The sequence below is a fragment of the Sturnira hondurensis genome, unplaced genomic scaffold, assembly GCF_014824575.4.
Source record: "Sturnira hondurensis isolate 20B ecotype Veracruz unplaced genomic scaffold, ASM1482457v3 Scaffold0005543, whole genome shotgun sequence".
Taxonomy (NCBI): Eukaryota; Metazoa; Chordata; class Mammalia; order Chiroptera; family Phyllostomidae; genus Sturnira; species Sturnira hondurensis.
This window is the reverse complement of record NW_028078174.1, coordinates 44,005-62,679: the sequence shown is the minus strand read 5'-3', so window position 1 is coordinate 62,679 and position 18,675 is coordinate 44,005. Positions and strand designations below refer to the sequence as shown.

At 51.0% G+C, this 18,675-nt stretch overlaps 2 protein-coding genes across 2 annotated transcripts in view; both read left to right on the top strand.

Moving 5' to 3' along the window:
• Positions 1-1,757: 1,757 nt before the first annotated feature.
• LOC118987927 (leukocyte immunoglobulin-like receptor subfamily A member 6) overlaps positions 1,758-18,675 on the top strand; it is a 60,681-nt gene continuing 43,763 nt past the window's right edge. Inside the window, 6 exon segments of the mRNA XM_037047269.1 lie at positions 1,758-1,849; positions 1,971-2,006; positions 2,187-2,471; positions 2,617-2,919; positions 7,774-8,058; positions 8,204-8,506. Coding sequence (XP_036903164.1) covers positions 1,816-1,849; positions 1,971-2,006; positions 2,187-2,471; positions 2,617-2,919; positions 7,774-8,058; positions 8,204-8,506 — 1,246 coding nt within the window. The 5' untranslated portion in view covers positions 1,758-1,815.
• Positions 18,385-18,675, top strand: part of LOC118987925 (leukocyte immunoglobulin-like receptor subfamily A member 5) — a 43,523-nt gene continuing 43,232 nt past the window's right edge. The window contains exon 1 of the mRNA XM_037047261.1: positions 18,385-18,571. The gene's annotated coding sequence lies outside the window, so the exon portion shown is untranslated. The remainder of the gene's footprint in view (positions 18,572-18,675) is intronic.

Below are 18,675 nucleotides of genomic sequence, written 5' to 3'. Positions count from 1 at the left end.
CCTTGATGGGAAGAATTGTTTTCAAGTGTCCATTGATTGGGCTTTCTCATCTCTAAGGTTCCTAACCCATTAAGGTCATCTACTTAAAACAATTCATATTATTGGCTCAAAATTTGAATCCTCCCCTTATTTTTCAGGTATTTACATCTGATCATCTTCCATTGCTCTCATATTTTCCTTCTCACTCTGTTTCGCTGGGTGTGACAGTCCCCAGTTTCAGTAGACGGTGTCCATTGCACTGTCTGCTCCTGTTAGGATTTCTCCACTGTCTACTGTTGTAGAAGCCTCTCCACTCACACACCTGGTCTCCCGTAGATTCTCCAGGGTTGTGCTGGGAGTTAGGATGACCAGGGGCAGTATCAGATGCCCCTGCCCCAGGCCATTTACTCTCTCAGACTGAGCACCTTTTCAGTGTTCTGCCCAGCAGGGCTGGTACAATGAGAACCTGACACACACACCCAGGGGACAGACAATCCTGGGTGACATACTGGACTCAGTCTGTTTCAGAACACACAGGGGAGACTGTTCCCTGCTGACCATGAACTTGGGTGAGTGGGCAGAGACATCCCGGGCCCCACACAGAAACACTGGGTAGGGAGCAGACTTCAAGCCTTCACCTACACCTTGACCCCCGTCCTGTGAAGTCCTGGAGTCCCTCTCTGTTCACCTAGGGAGATCTCTTCCCTGTGACTAGTGGATGGTCCTGGTCACTGGCGGTCCCAATCTCTGTTCTCCACTGTGGTCCCCTCTCCATTTGGAAAACTTTCATTTCTCTTCCTACACTTGTCTGACCTACATACTTCAGAGCTCTTGTGAGTAGCTGGGCTTGGTATTCAGAGCAGACATGGTCTCGAGCGAGTCTAAGAGTCTTGCCTTGACCCTGGACACCTTGATCCTCTCATGTCCCAGCCCCTCACGTCCTCATCTGGTCTGGAAATGGAAGCCTCCCTGCCATGACCCAGCACCACTGACCCACAGCCACTGTGGGGACTGGGCTTTGGGACCACAGGATCCAGATGAGGAAACTGAGGCAGGGACTGGACATCACCACTCAAGGACACATGGACATTGGCTGAGGAGCATTTAAGTAAATATCTGCTGTAAGTAAAAATCAGGACTGTAACCCAGTCAATGTCCCCTGAAGCTTGAAGGCAGGACCACAGCACAAGGAGGAGGCATAAACCAGGAAATAAGAGGCACCGAGGGGCAGGGATCACTCAGAGACTTATCCCCAGGAAGGTGGGTGGACACTGTTGCTAAGAAAAAAGGAGAAGCTGGTGACGGTGGCTGTGATAGAAAGAAAACCACCCTCTGCAGCCAGGGGAAGGGGCGGGTGTCCTTCCCTCACTTCCCTGTGTCTGTCCTTGGTGCACATTGTCACAGTGACACTTGCCTGAACTGCACAGTGATAAGGACAACCCGTCTCTCCTGTTGTGAGCGCTGTAAGTACAAGGACCTCCTCTTCCCAACACACTTCCAGGGCCTGGATGAACACTGTCCATGGGAAAGACCCACAGGGAGGGGCTGAGAGTTGGGCAGAGGGGGAAGGGGACCTCACAGAGGAGGACCTGGAACACCATGGCCTGGGTCACCCCACTTGCAAGGGGCATCTCAGGAGGCTGTGGGTCTAATTCTTCCTCCTTCATAGGGTTACAGTTTCCTAAGGGGACACTGTCCTTTCTGACAGGTTGCTGATGTGACAACCACGTGAAAGGGACGGCCAACCTCCCAGTGACCACACCCTGTGAGTCTGTCCTATCCTGAAGAGTCCGTGGTCTCTTCGTTCTGCACAGCTGGGTTCACAGAGGAGACACCATGTCCCCCACCCTCAGGGCCCTGCTCTGCCTCGGTGAGATGTGAGGGGGGAGGGGAAGCCCTGCTCTGTCAGGACCCCAGGGCTCAGGAGGCTCCTGGGGAGGAGGGCTCTGCTCAGGACTCAGGGCAAATCTCTCACAGGGCCTCTCTTTCAGGGCTGAGCCTGGGCCTGAGGACCACAGTGCAGGCAGGTGAGTCTGTCCCCTGTGCCCCCAAGTGTCACTCCGCACTGGGGACATGAGGCTGTCCTCTTTGGGGATGAAGAAGGGCAGTTCTGGGAAGAGAGATGAAGGACATCTGAGATGTTGGGGACTGGGAGCTGGGCACTGGGGGTGGAAATGTCTTGTGACCCAGCCTCTGATTCCTTCCAGGGACTCCCCCCAAACCCATTCTCTGGGCTGAGCCAGGCCCTGTTAACCCCTGGGGGAGCCCTGTGACCATTTGGTGTCAGGGGATCCTGAAGGCCCAGGAGTTCCGCCTGCATAAAGAGAGAATCTCAGTGTCCTGGGACAGACAGATACGACTGGCTCCCGGGAACAAGGCCAAGATCTCCATCACACAGATGACAGAGCTCACTGCAGGGAGATATCAGTGTTTGTATCTCAGCCAAGGTGTCTGGTCAGAGCACAGTGACCCCCTGGAGCTGGTGGTGACAGGTGAGGGGACACTCAGGGGTCCCAGCCTCAGGCTCTGAGCTCAAGAAGGGGGATGCTCTCAGGGGGTCTCCCCCTCCCAGCCCAGTCCTGGGGGACATGAGGGAGGTGTGAGCCCCATTTAACAGGCTGTCCCCTCCTGTCCTAGGAGCCTACAGCAAACCCAGCCTCTCAGCCCTGCCCAGCCCTGTGGTGACCTCAGGAGGGACTGCCACTCTCAGCTGTCACTCCTATGAGGGATTTGGCCTGTTTGTTTTGACTAAGGAAGGAGAAGACAGGCTCTCCTGGACCCTGGACTCACAACTTCTCCCCAGTGGGCAGTTCCAGGCCCTGTTCCCAGTGGGTCCCATGATACCCAGACAGAGAGGGACTTTCAGATGCTATGGCTGTTACAGAAACATCTCCTCGGTGTGGTCACCACCCAGTGACCCCCTGGAACTCCTGGTCTCAGGTGAGTCCCATTCTTGTCCCATCTATGGTTTGAGGTGCCACACAGGTTATTGGGGTCCTTGCTGGGAGGGGAACACTTGTGAAACGTGGGGTGAGGGGAGCACAGGATCTCATGGGTCAGTGTCACTGACCAGCCATGGAGATTGAGTCCCTCTGAGGATGTATGCCCCTCAGATGTTCAAGGTCAGGCTACAGTGCCACGGCTCTGGGTGTCAGCAGGGAGAGACTTCGGGAGAACCACGGGGCTCCGGAATCTCTGATGGTTTGCCTTTCAGCCCAGCCCAGTGAGGCCTGTGGAGGAAGGGGTAAGGGAGGCACGTGACAGATGAGGTGGTCATGGCACAGGGTGATGTTGGGGGTCCAGCTCCAGAGAGGAGCAGGCTGGATCACGTCAGCAGAAGTCACATCCCAACCTGAGCTTATGGCCTGTGTGTGGAAAGCATTGGCAGAGGCTCAGAGTGCCCCCTGGGGTCAAGATTTCATCCAGTTTCTGGCCCCAGAGCTCCTGGTCTGGGGTGAGCTGACCCTGCCCCTCTCCTCTCTGAGCTGCAAGGTCACCTGGGGGCCCTGTCCCCAGGAAAGTCTAGGGCACAACGGGACTGACAGGTGGCTCCACTGAGAAGATCATCCTGTGAGAGGTGGAAGCAGGTGGTCGTCTCTCACCTTTTGGACATCCTCACTCTGCGGCTCAAATAGGACTGAGCAAGGGCAGGTGACAGGCTTGTTCGAGGGTGACACAAAGAGGCAAGTGAGAGTGGACTGGAGTCACAGGCCAGAGTCCCAGCCCACTGCCTTCAGGTGTCTGCATCTCAGAACCAGAGCAGTGCTGCTTCCCAGAGGCACCCGCCACAGGCAGGGCCCCCAGGAGGCAGGGCCCCCAGGAGACAGGGCAGAGTGTGTGTGCACTCAGCTGCCCAGGGAGGGGAGCTCTGAGGATCGTTCCCCACCTGGGTGAGGGTTGGCTGCCTTCCAGGACCCGCAGGGGCATGTGCATTTCTGACTTTCTGGGGCACCTGACGAGGGGCTGCTCCAAGACCTGCTCCTGGTCCCGCCCTCTCTGGGATGGTCCTGCTTGTCCCAGTAACTGGGGCCTTGTACAGCTGAAACAGCTGAGGGACACAGGGGTGTGGGGCAGCTGGTACCTCCAGCTGGGGCCTCAGCTGAGCAAGCAGAAAGCTCGATATCAAGGAGACTGGGAGGATTTGGAAATTCCCATGGAGGGTGTCAATGTTTTAGCTTCCACACAGAATCTGAGGGATATTCCCCCAAAGGCTAGGCCTCTGAGTACTTTGCTTGGTGCCAGTTTGCAGAATTTGGTGTCCAGGTCTGGCTTCTAATGCAAAGGAGGTAGCTGGACTGTGGGGGAACAGAGGCCAGGAAGGTTGGAGAGAGATCAGACAGACTCTCCTCTGGCCCCTCATCCCAGAGACACTTAGTGGAACACGCTGACCTGAATGGCGTTTTCTGAACCTTCTCAGAGAAGGATGGGAGGTGGCTTGAGTTAAGGTGGAGCTTCTGTGGGTGATGGTGGCATCCCCACTTGAAACTCTCCTCTGGGGAGAAGTGTCCCCACCTGTGGCTCACCTGGAGGGCTCTAGCACTCAGTGCTCACCTGAGACTCAGGTTGGGTTGGGGGGCCATGGATGGATTAGGAGGCACTGAGGGTTCTCGCCCAGATTCGGTGTGAAGTTCATGTCTGCTGCGTCTACTTCTACCCAACCTCTCTATTATAGCATGTTCTCTGAGAAATTTAATGCAATGCTCCCATATATAAATTTAAGTTATAAACATTTCTGACTTTACAAAGGTAAATCTTCTCCTATTTTAACTGTGATTATATTAAATTTATCCCTTTCTTGTGGACAGTAACCTTTTAACCTGGCACCTGTGTTTCAGTAGATTGAGTGCCAGCCTCCAAATCAAATGGTAGCTGGTTTGAATCCCAGTCAGAGCACATGCCTGGGTTGTGGGTCATTCTCCATAGGGGGCGCTCCAGAGGAAACCACACATGATGTTTTTCTGCCTGTCTTTTCATTTCTATAATAAATAAATAAGTAAGTTTGAAAATAAAAGTAACATTTTATTAAAGGAAGTTTTTTAAAATAAAAGTGGTTTACAAGTTTGTTTTAGGCTTCAGATACATTTTGATGTTTTTTTCATGAAATGGTCTATACATAGAGCTGAAGAATTATTCGAGCACCCCACACATGTGTGTGTGCGTAGATGAGCCCCACCCATGGACCCTGAGTCCTCAGCTTCTGAGTAAATAACAGCTCTCATCTCCAGAGGAGTGAGCTTGGATGGTCCAGTCTCCCACTGTGAACAGGGAGATGACAAGGACATCCCCTGTTCTGTAATGAGAGACCACATTTCTCACCAAACCTGAATTCTCAGGGCAAAGACAACCTATGTCCCAAAGGGCCTCAGGACCAAAGTCTACACTCAGAAGTCCCCAGGAGACTGACAGGGCCCATGGCCGCAGACAGCATTCCCATAGCAGAGAAAGGATTTGAGAAGAGGCTGGAAACAGTCACATCATGAGGAGCAGGAGAGTTTTGAGGACATTTGGCTTGAACGGGATCAACACCTCACACACCCACTTCTTCATGTTTTTCAAGGAGCAGCCGACACCACCACCCCATCACACAACAGCTTGGATAGCACGAGAGGTGAGTAGGAGGGTCCTCAGTTGTGGGGCTGATGCAGAGGGTCCTGTCTGTCAGGGGGAGACAGGTGTGTATCTCATCAACTAGCACAATGCTTTTCGGACTGTGGGCCCCCACTGGGGTCCAGATGTCTTCAGTCATCAGTCACCTTTTGCCCCTCTGGTTCCCCTCTCCTGGAGGTAAAAGAAGCCTGAACTCTGTACTTCCTTAAGACAAATTTGAGGTACGATTAAATCTCCCACCTTCTCTGTGGGCACTATCTCAATGGATAAACCTTCCCTTTCTCCAAAAAATAATAATAGTTAATAGAGCATCTGAATCATCATTGAACTACCAAAAATTTGCAACTGAAAATTGAAATCATTGCACAAAATTAACTTCTGATCCGTCAACATATGCAATGAGATCTTCCAAACAAGTCTGGGACAGGAGAAACTCATTTTACAGATATTTCTCTGGACTAACACATTTACATAGGCTAGCACGAAAACCTGAAAAGGATATTTCAAGACCAGAACACCATACCAGAGTTTCCACATGAACTTGGATGCCAAATAACTGACAAACACGGAGGAGAAAGAGGAGGTGAGTGGCATTCCTGGCACTGAACTTCGGGGGTCTATTGGGAAGAGAACTTCTCCAATGACACAGTGTCTGGGAGGCCCTGTGTTCTGGGACATGGATGATAGGTGGGGACTCCAGGACCAGAGGGAGCGTGGAAAACTGAAGGTGTTTGTACTTGAGATGACAGGGAACTCCATCCAGGCAAGAGATGTGCTCCTGAGGACAAATCGAAGACCAACACAGCGGCTGCTGGTGGCAAACCAAACCAAACCAAACCGGAGTCCCCTGGGGAAAAGTAGCTTGTGGCAGGTCAGTGTGGCCGGCCTCTGCCATATCCCAAAGCAGCCCTCCTCCTGACACAATTGGACACAGAATCCATGGAATGCTCTAGCCCTCGAAGGTTCAAATTTGTTGAAATGTAAATAAATAAGCCAAAGTCCTCTCTTACCTTCAAAAGAAGGAAGACAACATCTGATCCTGATGTTCCTGCTCCATTCACACAGGTAGGCAGAGAGGGCACGAGTATTTAAGGAAAGATGAATTTGCCTCTGCAAGTCAAAGGTGGAGCCCAAAGCCAGGACACCAGGAGGATGACTCTGCCCGTGGAACAAGGGGCCTTGAGAGCAAGAATGACTCAGAGGTTTGCTCTGAGAGAGAAGAGGGTAGATGCTATTGCTAAGATAAAAGAGAAGTTTATGGAAAACATGAAATTGGAAAAAAAAAAGCCTGGATGCTGGGGCCATAAAACAGATGCATTTTCTTCCTCATTTCCCTCAGTTTCCACTTTGTGCTCATTGTCACAGTGACACTCGCCTGCACTGCACAGTGAGGAGGGGACTGTGTCTCTGCTGAGCTGAGCTCTGCAGCACAGGAACCCCCGTGTTCCTAAAGTATCTGTAGGGCCTGGGTGACGACTGAGCCTGGGGAGGAACCACAGAATGTTGCTAATGGTCAGGCTGAGGGGAAAGGAGACAATGTTGGGGAGGCTGTGACCCGGAAGGACATGCCCTGGGTTACCTCACCTGCAAGGGGCAACTCAGGAGGCTGCAGATCAATTTCCTGCTTGATCCTGGAAACAACACCCAGGCTGCTGAGAAGGGCAGACACTGTTCCTCTTCTTGTGGGGCTCCTGATGTGACATCACCAAGACAAGTAGGGACAGCCTCTCAGTGGCCACACCCAGTCTGTCTCCCTGTTCTGAGAACTCTGTGGTCTCTTCCTTCTGCTCAGCCAGAACAAGAGAGGAGACTCCATGCCCCTCACTCTCACGGTCCTGCTCTGCCTTGGTGAGATGTGAGGGGGGAGGGGACACCCTGGTCTGTGAGGACCCCAGGGCTCAGGAGGCTCCTGGGGAGGAGGGCTCTGCTCAGGACTCAGGGCAAATCTCTCACAGGGACTCTCTTTCAGGGCTGAGCCTGGGCCTCAGGACCGCAGTGCATGCAGGTGAGTCTGTCCTCTGGGCTCCCAGGTTTCTATCCTCACTGGAGACAAGGGACCAACCTCCAGGAAGGCTGGAAAAAAGAACATATGTCTGACAGATGAGGGATATCAGGGATGGTCATGGGGTTGAGATATGGGGCCTGGGGGTGGAAATGTCTTGTGACCCAGCCTCTGATTCCTTCCAGAGACCCTGCCCAAACCCACCCTCTGGGCTGAGCCAGGCCCTGTTAACCCCTGGGGGAGCCCTGTGACCATTTGGTGTCAGGGGATCCTGAAGGCCCAGGAGTTCCGCCTGCAAAAAGAGGGAATCTCTGTACCCTGGGACAGACACGAGCCACTGGATCCCAGGAACAAGACCAAGTTCTCCATCACACAAATGACAGAGCTCACTGCAGGGAGATATCAGTGTTTGTATCTCAGCCAAGGTGTCTGGTCAGAGCACAGTGACCCCCTGGAGCTGGTGGTGACAGGTGAGAGGACACTCAGGGGTCCCTGCCTCAGGCTCTGCCCTTAAGAAGGGGGATGCTCTCCGGGGGTCTCCCCCTCACAGCCCAGTCCTGGGGGACATGAGGGAAGTGTGAGCCCTATTTAACATGCTGTCCCCTCCTGTCCTAGGAGTCTACAGCAAACCCAGCCTCTCAGCCCTGCCCAGCCCTGTGGTGACCTCAGGAGGGACTGCGACTCTCAGATGTCACTCAGACAAGGGATATGGCATGTTTGTTTTGACTAAGGAAGGAGAAGACAGGCTCTCCTGGACCCTGGACTCACAGCTTCTCCCCAGTGGGCAGTTCCAGGCCCTGTTCCCTGTGGGTCCCATGATACCCAGACAGAGTGGTACTTTCAGGTGCTATGGTTATTACAGGAACATCCCCTGGGTGTGGTCTCACCAAAGTGATGACCTGGAGCTTCTGGTCTCAGGTGAGTCCCATTCTTGTCCCATCCATGGTTTGAGGTACCACACAGATAATTGTGATCTTTGATGGGAGGGGAGCACTTGTGAGAGGTGGGGTGAGGGGAGCACAGGGGCTCGTAGGTCAGAGTCACAGACCAGCCATGGAGATTGAGTCCCTCTGAGGATGTAATGCCCCTCAGATGTTCAAGGTCAGGCTACAGCGCCAGGGCTCTGGGTGTCAGCAGAGAGATTTCAGGAGAACCACGGGGCTCCAGGGTCTCTGATGGTTTGCCTTTCAGCCCAGCCCACTGAGGCCTGTGGAGGAAGGGGTAAGGGAGGCAGGTGACAGGTGAGATGGTCATGGCAGAGGGTGATTTTGGGGTCCCAGCTGCACAGAGGAGCAGCCTGGATCACGTCAGCAGAAGGCAGATCCCACCCACTGCTACGCAACCTGGGCTGATGGCCTGTGTGTGGGATGCATTGGCAGAGGCTCAGAGTGCCCCCTGGGGTGAAGATTTCATCCAGTTTCTGGCCCCAGAGCTCCTGGTCTGGGGTGAGCTGACCCTGCCCCTCTCCTCTCTGAGCTGCAAGGTCACCTGGGGACCCTGTCCCCAGGAAAGTCTAGGGCACAATGGGACTGACAGGTGGCTCCACTGAGAAGGGTCATCCTGTGAGAGGTGGAAGCAGGTGGGCATCTCTCACCTTTTGGACATCCTCACTCTGTGGCTCAAACAGGACTGAGCAAGGGCAGGTGAGGGCCTTGTTCGAGGGTGACACAAAGAGGCAAGTGAGAGTGGACTGGAGTCACAGGCCAGAGTCCCAGCCCACTGCCTTCAGGTGTCTGCATCTCAGAACCAGAGCAGTGCTGCTGCCCAGAGGCACCCGCCACAGGCAGGGCCCCCAGGAGGAAGGGCCCCCAGGAGGCAGGGCCCCCAGGAGACAGGGCAGAGTGTGTGTGCACTCAGCTGCCCAGGGAGGGGAGCTCTGAGGATCGTTCCCCACCTGGGTGAGGGGGGGCTGCCTTCCAGGACCCGCAGGGGCATGTGCATTTCTGACTTTCTGGGGCACCTGACGAGGGGCTGCTCCAAGACCTGCTCCTGGTCCCGCCCTCTCTGGGATGGTCCTGCTTGTCCCAGTAACTGGGGCCTTGTACAGCTGAAACAGCTGAGGGACACAGGGGTGTGGGGCAGCTGGTACCTCCAGCTGGGGCCTCAGCTGAGCAAGCAGAAAGCTCGATATCAAGGAGACTGGGAGGATTTGGAAATTCCCATGGAGGGTGTCAATGTTTTAGCTTCCACACAGAATCTGTGGGATCTTCCACCAAAAGCCTAGGCCTATGAGCAATTTGCTTGTTGGCAGTTTGCAGATTTTGGTGTCCAGGCCTGGCTTCTAATACAAGGGAGCCAGCTGGACTATGGAGGAGGAGAGACCAGGAGGGTTGGAGAGAGAATAGACAGACTCTTTTCTGGCCCCTTATTCCAAAGACCCTTAGTGGAAGCCACTGACCTATATGGGGGTCCCTGAACCCTCTCAGAGCAGAAGAGGTGACTCGGGCCAAGGTGGGGCTGCTGTGAGTGACGGTGGCATCCCCACTTGACACTCTCCTCTGGGGAGAGGTGTCCCCACCTGTGGGCATCAGTGTGCAGGCCCCTGGGCTCACCTGAAGGGCTCTTGCACTCAGCGCTCACCTGAGACTCAGGTTGGGTGTGGGAGGCTGTGCATGGCTCAGGAGGCACTGAGGGTGCCTGACCAGATTCGCTGTGAAATTCGTATCTTCTTTTTATATTTCTGCTCACACCGCTCTATTATAGCATGTTCTCTGAGAAATTTAAAGCAATGCTTCCATATATAAATTTAAGTTATAAGCATTTCTGACTTTAAAAAGATAATAGACTCCTATTTTGACTGTGATTATATTAAATTTACCCCTTTACCATTTGACATGGCCCCTGCGGGTCAGTAGATTGAGTGCCAGCCTGCAAATCAAATGGTACCTGGTTTGATTCCCAATCAGGGCACTCGCCTGGGTTGTGGGTCGGGTCCCCAGTAGGAGGCGCTCAAGAGGCAACCACACATTGATGGTTTTCTCCCTCTTTCCATTTCTAAGATAAATAAATAAAATATTTGTAAAGAAAAGTAACATTTTATTAAAAGGAAGTTTTTTAAATAAAAACTAAAGGTGCTTTACACGTTTTCTTTTAGACTTCAGATACATTTTGAAGTTTTTTTCAGAAAATTGTTTATACATATAACTCAAGAATTTTGGGGGTACCTTGTACACATGAGTGTCTATAGGTGAGACTAACCCATGGACCCTGAGTCCTCAGCTGCTGAGTAAATAAAAGCTCTCATCTCCAGAGGAGTGAGCGTGGGTGGTTCAGTGTCCCGCTGTGAACAGGGAGATGACAAGGACATCCTCTGTTCTGTAATGAGAGACCACATGTCTCACCAAACCTGAATTCTCTGGGAAAATACAATCTATGTCCCAAAGGGCCTCAGGACCAAAGTCTACACTCAGAAGTCCCCAGGAGACTGGCAGAGAGCATAACACCAAACAGGACCCCCATAGCAGAGAGAGGGTTTACAAAGGGGCTGGAAACATTTACCTCAGGGGGAACGGGAGAGTTTTCAGGACACTTGGTTTGAGAGGGAATGACTCCTCACACACCCACTTCTTTATGGATTTGAAGGAGCAGCCGACACCACCCCCCCCTCCCACAACAGCTCAGACAACACGAGTGGTGAGTAGGAGAGTCCTCCCTTGTGGGGCTGGTGCAGAGGGTCCTGTCTGTCAGGGGGAGAGTGGTGTGCTGGGTGGGCATCCTGGATCCAATCCAAGGCTGGCTGTCTCTGCTGTGACCTCTGTGACATCTTTGTCCACATTTCCCAGCTTCCCACCCCCAGGACTACACAGTGGGGAATCTCATCCGCATGGGCGTGGCTCTGCTGGTCCTGGTGGTCCTCGGGGTGCTGCTGTTTCAGGCTGGAGACAGCGAGAGAATGGCCCAGGTTGCCACCAGGACCTGAACACAGAGGTAACAGAGCACCGTGCAGAGTGGGAGAGCCTTGGCGTTGTGCCCAGAACGTTCTGGAAAATAACCTGGGCAGGCTGCAGGACCTGTCTGCAGCTCACTGCAGGGGGAGGACGCCTTGCTCATACTCAGGGGGAAAAGGTCTGGACCCTTGTGCCATTAAATGCAGCCCATCTCCTCCTGACCATTGTTGAATCACGTAACCCCTACCTACCCTTTTTCATTTCAGTTAAATTAGCATTGATCCTACTTGGCATGGTCACGTCCACAACTCCCAACACTTTCATTAAACACGTTCTTCCCTAGGTCTCCTTACACCTGCCTGGATGTTCCTAATGGGAGCCCATCCACTCAGTTCACAGCCTGCAATCTACTTTAATAAAGCAGTGAGCTGGCATCACAGGGGTTCAGTTCACAAGAGATAAATCCAAAATGATGCCACAACAGCCACTAAGGACCCCACCTGCCTTCACTTTTCCCCAGATGGCACCTGGGGACTTTCCCCAGAACCTCCTGACATGGAGTCAAGACTTTTTCTTTCTCTACATTGGAAGATATTGACATTGCTTTGTTGGAGAGACAGAAGAGAGAAAGAGAAACAGCGTTGGGAGAAACGAACACTGATTGGTTGCCCCATACATGCCTGGACAGGTGACTGAACTTGCAATGTAGGTATGTGCCCTGATCGGGGATTGGAAACCACAAAGTTTTGGTTATGGGATGATGCTCCAACCAATGCAGCCACACCAGCCTGGGGGAAGTCAATATGTGTTTGTTTGGAGGGATTGCACTGCCTGGGAAAACCCACTGTTAAAACCACAGTGCAGTATCCAGATAATGTATTAGAGAATTGTACATTGAGATCTCTATGATTCTATTACTCATGTCGTCCCAGTGAATTCCCCTTAATAAAACACTGGTTCTTGGCATTTTCCCATTTCTGGTACCCATGGTCCCCTCGTGGCCAAGTTCAAGGTGCCCCTGAGAGGTCCTGATGCAGAGCTGGGGTGTGAAACACACACTGACTGTCACAGGCAGTACGAGCCAACGGGGGGCACCAGTGACACCAGTTAGCCCCACAGTGTGCCTCCGCTGCCTGCCCTTTCATGATTAGTTCTCCCTCAGTGTCGTGGCACCATTTCTGTGAAAGCACAAGACCACAGTCCCAACGCATGCAGACATGGTGCCCAGGGGGAAACCCTTCTATCCCTTCAGGGAGGGAACACTGAGCAGATGGAATTCTAATGCATCCCGTGTAGGAGTGCAAGTTAGAGTCACCCATTGAGTGGATACATTACACTCACCCACGTAGAGACACACAGCTGTACCTTTGAATACCCACCTTGGAGAACATTGTACATGGGCATCATTCACCAAGACATTGATTAGGGCTCGGGGAAGTGTGAAGTGTGAAGCAAGAGAGGCCACTTATGTGGAAAACACACTGGAAACAGCTTGGGTGAGATGGCAAGTTAGGTGAGGTGGGCACTGGCTGGGACTCCTGAAGTCCTCGTCTCACTCAGCCACAGTCCCCACTGGTTTTCCCAGCCAGAAGTTATGGGAACTTTCTTCCTTGGCTCTGGAACCCTGGGTTGCGGTGCCCTGTGTGGGGCTGGGTCCCCTGGCTCCTCAGGGGGGACCTCTGCAACAGAGCTCTGCCTCCTGACGCCTGTCTTCCACACAGGCGTGTGGGACCAGCCCGTTTTGTGTGTCCGAGTCTCCATGTGGCTTCTTCTTCATACCCTCATTTGTGAGACTGCTGTTCACCTAGAATTCAGGAAGTTCTGGGTGATGGTTTTCCTGTAGTTTAGAAGTAATTCTCTTGAATGGGACTCTCTGTGATTCCTAGGTTTGTGTGATTATTTTCTCTCCTCAAATTAGGGAAGTTTTCCATCACTACTTTTTCAAATAGGTTTTCTATCCGTTGTTCTTCTTCTTCTGCTTCTGGTATCCCTATTATTCGGATATTATTACGTTTCATATTGTCTTGCATTTCTCTTAATCCCTCTTCATTCTTTCTGAGTCTCTTTTCCTTTTCTTGCTCTTTCTGTGAGTTTTTTTTCTACTTTGTCCTCCCACTCGCTGATCCTATATTCTGCCTCATTGATCCTGCTTTTTATTCCTTCTACTCTGCTCTTCAGATCAGAAATTCTATTCTTCATTTCCTCTTGGCCTTTGCTGATGGTTTCTATTTCCTTTTTCATGTTGGTATAGTTTGCAGAGAGTTCACTGTAGCTCCCCTGTAGTCTCTGGTAGCTCAATGTGAGCTGTTTGAATTTTCCGATGACCAGTGCTTTGAATTCAGTATCTGATAGTTGACTTGCCTCTCTTTCATCTAACATCTTTCTGAGACACCTCCTTTTCATTCATTTGGGGATTGTTTCTTTGTCTTCCCATTGTTTGTCTTGCTCTTCTTGTTGGCCTCAGCTTCTTAAATTGATCTGTCTGACTCCCTAGGTGAATGGTGTGAACTTCTGTGGTCGAATACCTGTGAAATTCAGTGGTGCAGTCTCCTGCGTGAATCTTGGTGTTCTCCGCTTCCACCTACTCCTTTGTTTGTGTGTGTGTGATCAGTTGGAGGGGGAGGGAAAATGGTTTATGACAGCAGAGGAGTATTTTATGATATTTACAGTCACAGCCACGGTAGAGACGAGATAGAAGATATATATAGGCTCTGTGTAGTGTTAACCATAATCTTCAACCCAACTTGCCACAAGAAAAGATGGACTAAAGATAAGTCTCTTGTTGGGGAGGGAAGGCTTGTGAGTTGGATTTGGAAAGCAATGAGGTTGTGGGCGGTCAGATTTTGAGGTAAAGTGAGAGTAAATAGTAACTAGGTATAATGTAGGAGCAAATAGAGTTAATCGCTCCAGTAATAGAATTCAGGAATCTGTAAAGTGGGCTAAGATCCAACTGTGAAGTATTTACAGTTGTATAGAACAGCTATTCTTTACAATAATATTAGAGCAACAATCATAGGACAGACTCTATGGGATCTGTCTGAATGGGGGGTATAGAACTTTGGGTAGTGTGCCAAAGGAAAACAAGTGGCGTGAAGTATAGAAAATTAGCAATACACTGTGGAGAAGAAAACAAGGGAAACCTGTCAAATAATGCAATCTAACCAGCCAAGACTAAGAAGCCTATGCAGAAAGAGGAGGAATAGAAGGATACTATTAAAATAGAAAAGAAGTGAGAATAATGAAAATAATAATAATAATGATACAAATATGCAGCAACTTGAGGCTTCTCTGCTATAGCAAAGTGAAATTTGTCTCTCTGCCTCTACTGTTGGGGTGCCCCTCTTTGGGTCCCACTCTGGTCTTTTCACAGTTCCCAGTTGTTTGTGTTTCTTGTGGGTAAAAGAAAACGAAGCAAGAAACAAAAATAGGCAGGAGAAGGGAGGAAAAGGCGATAAGTTTGGAAAGAAAGGAAGAAGGACTAAAACAGGAAAAGAGAAGGGAGAGGGGAAAAGTATTGCAAGATAAAACAATAATAACATTAAAATGATATAAGATTACTAAAAAAAAAAAGGTTACTGAAGAATTAAAAAAAACACCAAAAAAAAAAATCTCTTCTTAGTTTCAAACTGTCCAAACCGTTTTTTCTGGCTGCAGCAGGCTGTGGGTTTATGGGTGCAGTCTTTCTGAGAGTGCTCTCCCAAGAGCTAGCCTCTCCCCAGTTCTCCACGAAGGGGGTCTAGGTTCTTTTCAGAGCACCTTCCCTGGGGGTCCTCTCTGTGGACTGAGGTGCAGGCACGCAGGCCAGCCAGGCTGCAGACTGGGGTGCGGGTGCCCACGTGACCCCGCGAGGCTGCCTGGGTCCTGTGGGACCTGGCACTGTCCTTCCCAGTTCTGTGGCGGAATGCAAATGCTACCCCCTACCCCTTGGTGGCTACCAGGCTGGCTGGGAAGCAAGCCCAGCTGCCCTCGCAGGAGAACCTGCCCTCAGTCCACTTTCCAATAAGCCCAGCCCAATCTCCAGCCAGACCAGTGATGACAATGCTCCTCTCAATTCCCCCCGGGCTGGCGGGCTGGCCACCACAGAGTCTGCAGTTGAGCTCGGCCTTTTGTCCTTGTTACCCTCTCTGTAAACTCAAGCAGACAGGTCTCTGACCTGTGTTGCCCAGCCTTGCTTAGATGGGGAGGGAGGGAGCCCGCTCTCTCCCAAGGCCCCTGCAGCAGGCCCAAGGCTCCCACAGAGTCTGCCATAGACCCTCCAGGTGCTGGGGCTCCTGAAGAGTCCCTGGGAAATGACCCCGGCCCTAATCGCAGACTGGGGCCTCTGGATTCCGACCGTGGTGGTTGCACTGAGGCCAATAGGTGCTGGCCCAGGGCGCCAGCCCACGCTGCTGCTCTTGTGTTTACTCAGGTCCCCAAGACCCGATCGACCTGCCGCTGTCTGGTCCCTCAGCATCCTTCACAATCTCTGGTGTCTTCATTTCATAAATGCTGGGGAACCATTGGTTGATTGCACTGTTCCTCAGTAGATCTGCCAGGATTTTCTCCCATGTATCCGGGAACTGGAATCCACTCCGTCCCACTCCGTGCCCATCTGCCCCCTCCCTCCTGTAGTTTAGAAGTAATTCTGATGCAGTTGAAAAAAGCGCCTGTGTGTTTTTGCTTTCTTTGTTTGCTCTTTTCTGATTGTTTATTTCCCTTGTCCTTCAGATACATCCATGTAGCACATGACATGTCCTTCTTTTGTAAATAAGGTTTATTTCTCATTGCAGTTGGCATCAAATATTAGATAAGTGTCTGAGTTACAACATGGACATCAAAATCTTCTTTTTTAATATTTTTTGCCACATTCCCACACTCTTGCATCTCAGTTTCTCCAGTTTGGTGTCAATGTTCTTCTAACTGAATTACATCACTTTCTGTCCCTTTCAACAGGTGTGAAAAATAGGAGCCATATCTAAAAACTTGCTGCTCTAGAAAGGCCTTATTTCAGTCTTATTTGGTTTATCAAGGAAGTAGGAGATACTTTTTTTGTTTCAATTAAAGTGTATGATTCAACTGGTCAGAGAGAAAAAACGTCCCCTGTGGTTAAGTCTCCCTCCCCAGAAATGTATTCTCGCTCCTGGAGATTCATTCACTGGGCGGAGTTGGGAGGAAACACAGGTCCCCACTTAGGAACTGGCCTGGCTGACACGTTCGCCTTCTCCCTTAAACTAAAAGGGGCTCCGTGTACAATGTTCACTAACACTCTGCTCCTGGAAGGTGTGTCCCCACTGTCCTCTGCTGCCACTTTTTGCTATGAGGAGGTCTGATCCCAGCGAGCTTGTCACTATGGTGATGGGCACTTCTTCTAGGAAGTAATTTTGGGACTTGCTCGGACCCCATGCCAGGGCTCCACAATTTTCTTTTGAGTTGAAATTCAATTTAAATCAAACCAACCATTTAAAAATATATTTTATTGATTGATTTGAGAGCTGGGGCAGAGAGAGGGAGAGAGAAACATGGATTGTTAACCCACTTCCTGGTGCATCCATTGGCTGCTTGTTTGTGTGCCCTGACTGGGGATGAAGCCCACAACCTTGGACATTGGGATGATGCTCTGACCCACTGAGCGACCCAGACAGGGCCTAAAATTAACCATTTCTGATGTGTAAAATTGGGTGTAGGATATGTCCTTGGGTTTTTATTTCGCCTTCATTATCTTCCGTAAGTACAAAAAGTCAAGATACAGATTTCATGTTTATATGCCTGCTCCCTAACACTAGATTGGTCTCTCTTCATCTCAGTAAAATGTGAAATTATTTATCTCTCCAGCTGTTACTAAATGACACACTCACTTCCTTTCTTCCTGACACCAGAGATATGACGTCTGACCCCCTCACTCTAGTCCCTGAGGACATTCCGTCCTCATTTCTGGTCTCTCTAGGCTGCTTTCTGAAAATTGCCTCTGTATTGTGCCCCACTGTCTAAATGGCCCTCAGCTCTGACTCGTCCTTGATGGGAAGAATTGTTTTCATGTGTCCATCGATTGGGCTTTCTCATCTCAAGGTTCCTAACTCATTAAGGTCAACTACTTAAAACAATTCATATTATTGGCTCAAAATTTGAATCCTCCCCTTATTTTTCAGGTATTTATGTCTGATCATCTTCCATTGCTCTCATATTTTCCTTCTCACTCTCTTTCGCTGGGTGTGACAGTCCCCAGTATCAGTAGACGGTGTCCATTGCACTGACTGCTCCTGTTAGGATTTCTCCACTGTCTACTGTTGTAGAAGCCTCTCCACTCACACACCTGGTCTCCTGTAGATTCTCCAGGGCTCTGCTGGGAGTTAGGATGACCAGGGGCTGTATCAGATGCCTCTGTCCCAGGCCATTTACCCTCTCAGACTGAGCACCTTTTCAGTGTTCTGCCCACCAGGGCTGGTATAATGAGAACCTGACACACACACCCGGGGGACAGACAATCCTGGGTGACATACTGGACTCAGTCTGTTTCAGAACACACAGGGGAGGCTGTTCCCTGCTGACCATGAACTTGGGTGAGTGGGCAGAGACATCCCGGGCCCCACACAGAAACACTGGGTAGGGAGCAGACTTCAAGCCTTCACCTACACCTTGACCCCCGTCCTGTGAAGTCCTGGGGTCCCTCTCTGTTCACCTAGGGAGATCTCTTCCCTGTGACTAGTGGATGGTCCTGGTCACTGGCGGTCACTCAGTCCCAGTCTCTGTTCTCCACTGTCGTCCCCTTTCCATTTGGAAAACTTTCATTTCTCTTCCTACACGTGTCTGACCTACATACTTCAGAGCTCTTGTGAGTAGCTGGGCTTGGTATTCAGAGCAGACATGGTCTCGAGCAAGTCTAAGAGTCTTGCCTTGACCCTGAACACCTTGATCCTCTCATGTCCCAGCCCCTCAAGTCCTCATCTGGTCTGGAAATGGAAGCCTCCCTGCCATGAACCAGCACCACTGACCCCCAGCCACTGTGGGGACTGGGCTTTGGGACCACAGGATCCAGATGAGGAAACTGAGGCAGGGACTGGATATGACCACTCAAGGACACATGGACATTGGCTGAGGAGCATTTAAGTAAATATCTGCTGTAAGTAAAAATCAGGACTGTAACCCAGTCAATGTCCCCTGAAGCTTGAAGGCAGGACCACAGCACAAGGAGGACGCATAATCCAGGAAACAAGAGGCACCGAG